Consider the following 11,503-nt stretch of genomic DNA (forward strand, 5'->3'; position numbering starts at 1 on the left):
GTGACTTCGCTGAACTCGCGTACACACCCGACAGCTTCGCTTATGCTCTCCTGATCAACCGTGAATACAGCAACGTCGTCAGCATACGCCAGCAGCTTAACTTCAGCAGCTTGCAACCTAAAGCCATTAATACTATTGTCTTCTAATATTTTCCTAAACAGTGTTTCGATGTAAATACGAAATAAAAGAGGGCTGAGGGGGCAGCCCTGACGCACCGAACGCTGCACGCTAATGGGGGCCCCCAAGCACTTGTTAACAATCAATCTTGTCGTGCAGTTTCGATACGCCAGGGCTACACCCTCGCGGATAACTGAACCGACATTCACATAGTCTAAAACGGAAAACAAGATTTCATGAGAAACACAATCAAAAGCTTTTTCGAGATCAATCTGAAGCATGGCCACCCGCCCATTAATTGCATCGCAGGTTTCAAGTACACTGCGTGCTTTGTGAATGTTGGAAAAAATCGATCGCCCTTTTATTCCACATGTCTGGTGGGGTCCAACAATTTCCTTTATCACTGTCTGTAGTCTTCGCGCCAATACCTTCATAAAAATTTTGTAGTCCACATTAGTGAGTGCTATCGGTCGATATGCGGTAACAGATTTTAATTTCTCTTTAGTTCTCAGTTTTCGGTATGAGTACCGTATGGGAGGTCCCAAAAGACGGAGGCAAAAAGTTTATTCCATAGGCTTCGTTAAACATTGTACATAGCACCGGGGCAATTTCATGCTTAAATTCTTTATAAAATGCCGCACTGAATCCATCTGGTCCTGGTGATTTTCCGAGGTTTAATTCATCTATCGCATGCCCTACTTCGTTTTCAGTTATTTCTAGTTCCATTTTCTTTTTCCTTTCTTCGTCCAGCCGTGGCATTGCACCAAGAAACTGATGCTTAAATGCAACTGCGTCTGCCGGATGCCACGAAAAAAGCCTCTGGTAGAATTGTGTAAAGGCTGCTTCGATGTGGTCATTGTCTGCCGATAAGATACCCCCCATTCTATTTTATCGATGTGATTACTTTCAGCGTGGGCTTTTTCTAAACCGAGAGCACGTTTTGATGTCGCTTCGCCAGCAGCTGTGTCTTCCACCCTCGCCCTCACCAGTGCTCCGCGATAACGCCGTTCTTCCATGAGTTCTATCTTTTGCTTGGTTTTCCTGACATCTTCAATCCATTTCCCAGGCGCCTTGCATTCCTGCTTCAGCAACGTTTCCAGTAGTGCCTTTAACTCAGCTTCGTCTTGTTTTTCCTTATACCGTATACAAGTGGCCCTTTCTATTGCTTTGATTTTTAAAGATTCTTTGCTTAACTCCCACTGCTGCCATATCTTCAGGTTCTTGCACGGGTTTATTTTTCCTATTTCATCTTTTACTGCTCGGTAGTAGACATCGTCGCGAAGAAGCGTGTTGTTTAGCTTCCACATTTCCCATGAAAATGCCTTGCTTCGCTTGACACTTCCGAGGAAGCACTCAACTAAACAGTGGTCTGAGAAGGACACTCCCACAACATCGTACTGGCTGCATACAGGGGCAAGGTCAACTGATGTATAAATGCGGTCCAGCCGTGCATGGATTGAGCCCTGAAAATGGGTGAACTTCACTGCCCGCGCACCCTCAAGACATTCAGCCACATCGTCTAGGTTTCCGTTATCAATAATTCTGATCAACACTTCAGTGCTCCTGTCTCGAAACCCCCGGATGCTTGACTTATCGCGAGCATTTAGGACACAATTGAAGTCACCTAAGACGATGAGCTGCCTCTCCGTGCAAACGCGCTCTAGGAGGCTGTGGAAAAAAGAAACTCTTTCCTCTACCCCATTCGGTGCATACACGACAACAATGCGCCACTCAATGCTATTCAGGGAAAAGTCAAGGACAATACACCGGCCAGACACACACGAAAAATATGCTTGCACCTCTAGCCCCGGGATCTTCTTTACAAAGAGCACGCAACCAGCAGATGTCCCCACTGCATGACTAACGACAGCAAAAAATCTAGTCGTGAAACGCAGCACCATGCTGTCGGTTCCTTCGTTGCCGTCCACTTTCGTCTTTTGCACGGCCAATACATCTATCTCGCGCTCCGTAATAAGTCGATACACCTGACCTTGTTTTTTCCTAGTCGCCAGGCCTCGTACATTCAGCGTAGCGACTTTAAAGGCAGAGGCGGGAGCCATTTTAACTCAAAAGGAAAGGACACAACAGCATGGCGCTTACCTCCCACGTCTAGCGCGCGGCTAGACGCCACTGTTGCCGCCGGTATCATCCGGCGGAAGAACATCGGCCTGCTCTAGGAGTACCTTGCCGCGGGCCCGCTTGTCATCCGAAAGGTTCGGGCGCGGCCGTAACTTCGGACGCCGGGATTGAGCCGTCTTTGCAAGAGGTTCCTCGACGCCGGGCGCTACCACCTTGTCCCCTTCGGGGCTGGTCTGGTCGTGGGGACGCTTCGCCGGTGTGGTGACGGGGGGCGTGACGCTAGTTGCACGGGCGCCGCTCTTCTCGTGGATGTCCTCGCTCGGCTCTTTTGCCTCGACGTCCTCAGGCTCTGTTGGGCAGGCCCCGTTCCCTGACGTCTCGTTAGCAAAGCGGGGGCAGTCTACCGTCGGCGGTTGGCTCGCTGGTTCGTCGGCCGCCTTGGTGCTATCCTCGGAGCTCAAACACGTGGCAAGCGTCGAAGGCGGCTTGCCCGCCTCGTCCGTGCCAGTCGCTGCTTCCTCCGCCTCGGCGACGTCCATGAGTTCGACGGTGTCGTTCGCCTTTCCGAGACCGGTAGCCGACGCGTAGGTACGGACGCAGTCCGCGTCCGTGTGTCCATAGCGCCTGCACTGGGAACACCTGGGAACCTTGCAATCTCGGCGAACGTGGCCCGTGCCGTGACAACGCAAGCACTGCATCGGTCGCCCGGGCACAACCACGAGGGCCAGCTCACCGGCTACTCGCAACTGGTGTGGCAAATCATCCACCTTCATTCCAGGCTTCAACTTGAGTAGCACGGTCCTGGTGGTTGAGCCTTTCTCCTTCATCCCTTGGACGCGCCAACGCTCCGGCCACCGAGCGTGACGGACGCGGGATCATGAGCTCCGGCGTAGCGGCGATTGCGGCCCTTGCTGGCCGCGGAAACAGGCTTGTTGCCGACGCAGATAAAGACTAAGAGATTGTTCTGCCTACTCTGCCAACAGGACGTGTTGTGTTTAACACGGTGTTTCTGCATGGTGACGTTCAAGCGAGGCCCTACCGGGTGGAAGATTTTCGGGACGCCCTCGCCAACGCTGGTGCGCTCCCCGACGTCGTGGCGTTGGGGGCGTATCAGATAAATCATGTGTGGGCGGTGACGCTCAGCAGTGCTGAAGACACGAAAAAGCTTGCTGCATTGAAGGAGCTACAAGTGAAAGGACGCCGGTGCATCATTTTCGACCCGGAGGATCAGCAGGTTAAGCTGCGCCTGCATTGGATGCTGCACGGTGTGGCTGACGAAGATATCAGGACTGCTTTCGCGGCGTTCGGAAACGTGACGGAGGTGACGCGGGAGCATGGTATGGCCGATATTTTTTTCTTTATTGCCTGGCTTTGACCCATAACATTTACACAAAAAACACTCAACAAAAAACACACAAAACGCTATGTACATACGACACTGTCGTGGTCAGCCATCATGAGTCTGGCTTCGTCATACTAAAATTCACGAAGCATACAGAGCGGCTCTAGCCTCGAGAGCCACTCGGGAGGCTCCGCAGCTGCTTTCTGGATGGCCAGAAAGCAGTCCATTCTTTCCCGAAAATAAATTCGGGCAGGTCGTGCGTCTTTGTCACAATAATAGCCTGCCATTCTGGAGCGCCATATACTGTGGAGGCCCAAGAGCATTATGAGAACAAATGGTACCCCATCCTCATTGTCTGTGCTTAAATAACGAATTCCCTGCGCGCCAAGTGGTAGCTCTTTCTTTATTGTCCTTAGTAACACATCCCAAAAATAAACCCCTTCCCAGCAATGCAAAAAAACATGGTCTATTGTTTCGGGCTGTTTACAAATTAAGCAGTTCGATCCCCACGGTAAAAACAAATCCTTTCCTTCCAAAAACATTTTAACTGGGGGTGTCCCGGTGTGTAATTTAAAAAAGAAGGTGTTTACTCCTGGTGGCACCTGCATTTTCTTTACCCTTTTTAAAACATCAGCTCCAGGACCTCCACTGTACAAGGCCCTGTACATAGGCTCTGGGAAAACAATATCACAAAGATCATGGTACAACTTCTTTCTTTTAGTTTTATACAAATAATCGCTAGAAAAACGCGCTGAAAGAAACCTAACACTTGCTACAATCTCTTTGTAGTAACCAAAAATTCCACCCGAGAGCTCTTCTGAGGTAACAACAAACTCGGGCAGCAATCGCCGCAGCCTCACCTGGCACACGGTGCGCAAGAACGGGTCTGAGAAGTCGCGAAAAAAAAAAACGGTTCACCAGCTGCCTTAAAAAGAGGTGCCCTAGCCCCAACCCTCCGTCTTTTACCCGCCGGAACAGGTTCGTTCGGCTGCAACGTTCCCATTCGGAAGCCCATATAAAGACGGCAAAAATCCGGTGTAACTTCTGAATGTGCACCCGAGAGCAATGCAAAACCTGCATCACATACCAGAGCTTGCTAATAAAAAACAGGTTGCAGACTGTAGCTCTGGCGAAAATGGAGAGATTGGTGCCTTTCCATTTTCCAGCTCTGTCACGTGCTTCTTTCGTTTGCTGTTTCCAATACTCCTCGCTTTCGCGATAAGCATCGAGCGGAACGCCCAAATACTTGCCCGGTGTCGTCGTCCACGGTACATTGGCAAAATGGTCCGGGTGGGATGGCCACCATCCATGCCAGAGTCCGAGGCATTTGGACCAATTAACCCCGCTACCGCTGACTTCGCTGAACTCGCGTACACACCCGACAGCTTCGCTTATGCTCTCCTGATCAACCGTGAATACAGCAACGTCGTCAGCATACGCCAGCAGCTTAACTTCAGCAGAGGCAGCATGGTATGGCCGATGGCGAGACACATAGCGTTTCAAAGCGCTTATGTACCGTGTGCGGCCCTTCCCGGATGCAAACCTTCGCACAGATACTTCCGTCGCTTGTGGCAACAGGCGCCGAGCGTGCAATTACGTGCCCTGGACTTTTCTCAGCCGTTCTGGCGATCGTAACGCACTGTGGCATGCACCGAAAGAGCAGCGGGAGCAAGCCTGTATTGTTGGCGCATGGACTGGGTAGGGAATGCGTGTCGACTATATCGATGAACGCTAATTGTGCGTTCATGCGCACTGTTATGCGCACACTGGGCCTCCGTGCTATCTCCGCGCGTTGCCGTATTTTAATCTGCACTGTACACGCCGACGCAGACGTCAGAATGAGAGCCGGAAAGCCAAACGGTCGCTTCCGTTTTGCCACAAGCACGCACGGAGTTTTGCGTCCGCACGTACGTATACGCTGCCAGTGGGAATTTGTTATTTATAACAAAATCACGACACCCCCTAGAGTTGCTTGAGGCGTATTTGATCACTTATATAACTGTGAGGAAACAAAAGGCGTTATAGAGACGAAAAAAATGCAAAAGAAGTGCCATAACACTCGGTGTTCCCAGGTGGTCTCCCTCCCAAGTACTGACCGAGCCCAATGCTGCTTAGCTTCGGTGATCGGACGAGAACCGGCGTATTCAGCATGGTATGGCCGATGGCGAGAGACACAGCGTTTCAAGCGCTTATGTACCGTGTGCGGCCCCTCCCGGATGGAAACCTTCGCACAGATACTTCCGTCGAGTGTGGCAACAGGCGCCGAGCGAGCAATTACGTGCCCTGGACTTTTCTCAGCCGTTCTGGCGATCGTAACGCACTGTGGCATGCACCGAAAGAGCAGCGGGAGCAAGCCTGTATTGTTGGCGCATGGACTGGGTAGGGAATGCGTGTCGACTATATCGATGAACGCTAATTGTGCGTTCATGCGCACTGTTATGCGCACACTGGGCCTCCGTGCTATCTCCGCGCGTTGCCGTATTTTAATCTGCACTGTACACGCCGACGCAGACGTCAGAATGAGAGCCGGAAAGCCAAACGGTCGCTTCCGTTTTGCCACAAGCACGCACGGAGTTTTGCGTCCGCACGTACGTATACGATGCCAGTGGGAATTTGTTATTTATAACAAAATCACGACACCTCCTAGAGTTGCTTGAGGCGTATTGGATCACTTATATAACTGTGAGGAAACAAAAGGCGTTATAGAGACGAAAAAAATGCAAAAGAAGTGCCATAACACTCGGTGTTCCCAGGTGGTCTCCCTCCCAAGTACTGACCGAGCCCAATGCTGCTTAGCTTCGGTGATCGGACGAGAACCGGCGTATTCAGCATGGTATGGTCGATGGCGAGAGACACAGCGTTTCAAGCGCTTATGTACCGTGTGCGGCCCCTCCCGGATGGAAACCTTCGCACAGATACTTCCGTCGAGTGTGGCAACAGGCGCCGAGCGAGCAATTACGTGCCCTGGACTTTTCTCAGCCGTTCTGGCGATCGTAACGCACTGTGGCATGCACCGAAAGAGCAGCGGGAGCAAGCCTGTATTGTTGGCGCATGGACTGGGTAGGGAATGCGTGTCGACTATATCGATGAACGCTAATTGTGCGTTCCTGCGCACTGTTATGCGCACACTGGGCCTCCGTGCTATCTAGGATTTGTTATTTATAACAAAATCACGACACCTCCTAGAGTTGCCTGAGGCGTATTGGATGATTTATATAACTGTGAGGAAAAAAAAGGCGTTATAGAGACGAAAAAAATGCAAAAGATGTGCCATCAGCACTCGGTGTTCACAGGTGGTCTCCCTCCGAAGTACTGACCGAGCCCAATACTGCTTAGCTTCGGTGATCGGACGAGAACCGGCGTATTCAGCATGGTATGGCCGATTTTTTTTTCTTTATTGCCTGGCTTTCACCCATAACATTTACACAAAAAACACTCAACAAAAAACACACAAAACGCTATGTACATGCGACACTGTCGTGGTCAGCCATCATGAGTCTGGCTTCGTCATACTAAAATTCACGAAGCATACAGAGCGGCTCTAGCCTCGAGAGCCACTCGGGAGGCTCCACAGCTGCTTTCTGGATGGCCAGAAAGCAGTCCATTCTTTCCCGAAAATAAATTCGGGCAGGTCGTGCGTCTTTGTCACAATAATAGCCTGCCATTCTGGAGCGCCATATACTGTGGAGGCCCAAGAGCATTATGAGATCAAATGGTACCCCATCCTCATTGTCTGTGCCTAAATAACGAATTCCCTGCGCGTCAAGTGGTAGCTCTTTCTTTATTGTCCTTTGTAACACATCCCAAAAATAAACCCCTTCCCAGCAATGCAAAAAAACATGATCTATCGTTTCGGGCTGTTTACAAATTAAGCAGCTCGATCCCCACGGTAAAAACAAATCCTTTCCTTCCAAAAACTTTTTAACTGGGAGTGTCCCGGTGTGTAATTTAAAAAAGAATGCAGGTGCCACCAGGAGCATGGTAAGGCCGATGGCGAGAAACACTGCGTTTCGAAGCGCTTATGTAGCGTGTGCGGCCCCTCCCGGATGCAAACCTTCGCACAGATACTTCCGTCGCTTGTGGCAACAGGCGCCGAGCGTGCAATTACGTGCCCTGGACTTTTCTCAGCCGTTCTGGCGATCGTAACGCACTGTGGCATGCACCGAAAGAGCAGCGGGAGCAAGCCTGTATTGTTGGCGCATCGGCTGGGTAGGGAATGCGTGTCGACTATATCGATGAACGCTAATTGTGCGTTCCTGCGCACTGTTATGCGCACACTGGGCCTCCGTACTATCTCGGCGCGTTGCCGTATTTTAATCTGCACTGTACACGCCGACGCAGACGTCAGAATGAGAGCCGGAAAGCCAAGCGGTCGCTACCGTTTTGCCACAAGCACGCACGGAGTTTCGCGTCCGCACGTACGTATACGCTGCCAGTGGGAATTTGTTATTTATAACAAAATCACGACACCACCTAGAGTTGCTTGAGGCGTATTGGATCACTTATATAACTGTGAGGAAAAAAAAGGCGTTATAGAGACGAAAAAAATGCAAAAGAAGTGCCATCAGCACTCGGTGTTCCCAGGTGGTCTCCCTCCCAAGTACTGACCGAGCCCAATGCTGCTTAGCTTCGGTGATCGGACGAGAACCGGCGTATTCAGCATGGTATGGCCGATTTTTTTTTTCTTTATTGCCTGGCTTTGACCCATAACATTTACACAAAAAACACTGAACAAAAAACACACAAAACGCTATGTACATACGACACTGTCGTGGTCAGCCATCATGAGTCTGGCTTCGTCATACTAAAATTCACGAAGCATACAGAGCGGCTCTAGCCTCGAGAGCCACTCGGGAGGCTCCGCAGCTGCTTTCTGGATGGCCAGAAAGCAGTCCATTCTTTCCCGAAAATAAATTCGGGCAGGTCGTGCGTCTTTGTCACAATAATAGCCTGCCATTCTGGAGCGCCATATACTGTGGAGGCCCAAGAGCATTATGAGATCAAATGGTACCCCATCCTCATTGTCTGTGCTTAAATAACGAATTCCCTGCGCGTCAAGAGGTAGCTCTTTCTTTATTGTCCTTTGTAACACATCCCAAAAATAAATCCCTTCCCAGCAATGCAAAAAAACATGGTCTATTGTTTCGGGCTGTTTACAAATAAGCAGTTCGATCCCCACGGTAAAAAGAAATCCTTTCCTTCCAAAAACTTTTAACTGGGAGTGTCCCGGTGTGTAATTTAAAAAAGAAGGTCTTTACTCCTGGTGGCACCTGCATTTTCTTTACCCTTTTTAAAACATCAGCTCCAGGACCTCCACTGTACAAGGCCCTCTACATAGGCTCTGGGAAAACAATATCACAAAGATCATGGTACAACTTCTTTCTTTTAGTTTTATACAAATAATCGCTAGAAAAACGCGCTGAAAGAAACCTAACACTTGCTACAATCTCTTTGTAGTAACCAAAAATTCCACCCGAGAGCTCTTCTGAGGTAACAACAAACTCGGGCAGCAATCGCCTCAGCCTCACCTGGCACACGGTGCGCAAGAACGGGTCTGAGACGTCGCGAAAAAACAAAAAACGGTTCACCAGCTGCCTTAAAAAGAGGTGCCCTAGCCCCAACCCCCCCTCTTTTACCCGCCGGAACAGGTTCGTTCGGCTGCAACGTTCCCATTCGGAAGCCCATATAAAGACGGCAAAAATCCGGTGTAACTTCTGAATGTGCACCCGAGAGCAATGCAAAACCTGCATCACATACCAGAGCTTGCTAATAAAAAACAGGTTGCAGACTGTAGCTCTGGCGAAAATGGAGAGATTGGTGCCTTTCCATTTTCCAGCTCTGTCACGTGCTTCTTTCGTTTGCTGTTTCCAATACTCCTCGCTTTCGCGATAAGCATCGAGCGGAACGCCCAAATACTTGCCCGGTGTCGTCGTCCACGGTACGTTGGCAAAATGGTCCGGGTGGGATGGCCACCATCCATGCCAGAGTCCGAGGCATTTGGACCAATTAACCCCGCTACCGGTGACTTCGCTGAACTCGCGTACACACCCGACAGCTTCGCTTATGCTCTCCTTATCAACCGTGAATACAGCAACGTCGTCAGCATACGCCAGCAGCTTAACTTCAGCAGCTTGCAACCTAAAGCTATTAATACTATTGTCTTCTAATATTTTCATACACAGTGTTTCGATGTAAATACAAAATAAGAGAGGGCTGAGGGGGCAGCCCTGACGCACCGAACGCTGCACGCTAATGGGGGCCCCCCAGGCACTTGTTAACAATCAATCTGGTCGTGCAGTTTCGATACGCCAGGGCTACACCCTCGCGGATAACTGAACCGACATTCACATGGTCTAAAACGGAAAACAAGATTTCATGAGAAACACAATCAAAAGCTTTTTCGAGATCAATCTGAAGCATAGCCACCCGCCCATTAATTGCATCGCAGGTTTCAAGTACACTGCGTGCTTTGTGAATGTTGGAAAAAATCGATCGCCCTTTTATTCCACATGTCTGGTGGGGTCCAACAATTTCCTTTATCACTGTCTGTAGTGTTCGCGCCAATACCTTCATAAAAATTTTGTAGTCCACATTAGTGAGTGCTATCGGTCGATATTCGGTAACAGATTTTAATTTCTCTATATCATCAGTTTTCGGTATGAGTACCGTATGGGAGGTCCCAAAAGACGGAGGCAAAAAGTTTATTCCATAGGCTTCGTTAGACATTGTACATAGCACCGGGGCAATTTCATGCTTAAATTCTTTACAAAATGCCGCACTGAATCCATCTGGTCCTGGTGATTTTCCGAGGTTTAATTCATCTATCGCATGCCCTACTTCGTTTTCAGTTATTTCTAGTTCCATTTTCTTTTTCCTTTCTTCGTCCAGCCGTGGCATTGCAACAAGAAACTGATGCTTAAACGCAACTGCGTCTGCCGGATGCCACGAAAAAAGCCTCTGGTAGAATTGTGTAAAGGCTGCTTCGATGTGGTCATTGTCTGCCGATAAGATACCCCGCCCATTCTATTTTATCCATGTGATTACTTTCAGCGTGGGCTTTTTCTAAACCGAGAGCACGTTTTGATGGCGCTTCGCCAGCAGCTGTGTCTTCCGCCCTCGCCCTCACCAGTGCTCCGCGATAACGCCGTTCTTCCATGAGTTCTATCTTTTGCTTGGTTTTCCTGACTTCTTCAATCCATTTCCCAGGCGTCTTGCATTCCTGCTTCAGCAACGTTTGCAGTAGTGCCTTTAACTCAGCTTCGTCTTGTTTTTCCTTATACCGAATACAAGTGGCCCTTTCTATTGCTTTGATTTTTAAAGATTCTTTGCTTAACTCCCACTGTTGCCATATCTTCAGGATCTTGCACGGGTTTATTTTTCCTATTTCATCCTTTACTGCTCGGTAGTAGACATCGTCGCGAAGAAGCGTGTTGTTTAGCTTCCACATTTCCCATGAAAATGCTTTGCTTCGCTTGACACTTCCGAGGCAGCACTTAACTATACAGTGGTCTGAGAAGGACACTCCCACAACTTCGTACTGGCTGCATACAGGGGCAAGGTCAACTGATGTATAAATGCGGTCCAGCCGTGCATGGCTTGAGCCCTGAAAATGGGTGAACTTCACTGCCCGCGCACCCTCAAGACATTCAGCCACATCTTCGAGGTTTCCGTTATCAATAATTCTGATCAACACTTCAGTGCTCCTGTCTCGAAACCCCCGGATGCTTGACTTATCGCGAGCATTTAGGACACAATTGAAGTCACCTAAGACGATGAGCTGCCTCTCCGTGCAAACGAGTTCTAGGAGGCTGTGGAAAAAAGCAACTCTTTCCTCTACCCCATTCGGTGCATACACGACAGCAATGCGCCACTCAATGCTATTCAGGGAAAAGTCTAGGACAATACACCGGCCAGACACACACGAAAAATATGCTTGCACCTCTAGCCCCGGGATCTTCTTTACAA

The 11,503-nt window shown here is 49.6% G+C and overlaps 1 protein-coding gene and 4 pseudogenes across 1 annotated transcript; all 5 read right to left on the minus strand.

Annotated features, from left to right (window-relative positions):
- Positions 1 to 2,237: 2,237 nt before the first annotated feature.
- On the minus strand, positions 2,238 to 3,035 carry LOC144129698 (uncharacterized). Its single transcript, XM_077663799.1, has one exon. It carries the CDS (start codon positions 3,021 to 3,023, stop codon positions 2,238 to 2,240), a length of 786 nt encoding a protein of 261 aa, XP_077519925.1. The 5' UTR covers positions 3,024 to 3,035.
- Positions 3,036 to 5,586: 2,551 nt separating this feature from the next.
- On the minus strand, positions 5,587 to 5,704 carry LOC144130590 (5S ribosomal RNA; annotated as a pseudogene).
- Positions 5,705 to 6,267: 563 nt separating this feature from the next.
- LOC144130583 (5S ribosomal RNA) lies at positions 6,268 to 6,385 on the minus strand (annotated as a pseudogene).
- Positions 6,386 to 6,806: 421 nt separating this feature from the next.
- On the minus strand, positions 6,807 to 6,925 carry LOC144130628 (5S ribosomal RNA; annotated as a pseudogene).
- A 1,172-nt stretch (positions 6,926 to 8,097) lies between these two features.
- Positions 8,098 to 8,216, minus strand: LOC144130575 (5S ribosomal RNA; annotated as a pseudogene).
- Positions 8,217 to 11,503: the final 3,287 nt, after the last annotated feature.

The sequence above is a fragment of the Amblyomma americanum genome, chromosome 4, assembly GCF_052857255.1.
Source record: "Amblyomma americanum isolate KBUSLIRL-KWMA chromosome 4, ASM5285725v1, whole genome shotgun sequence".
Taxonomy (NCBI): Eukaryota; Metazoa; Arthropoda; class Arachnida; order Ixodida; family Ixodidae; genus Amblyomma; species Amblyomma americanum.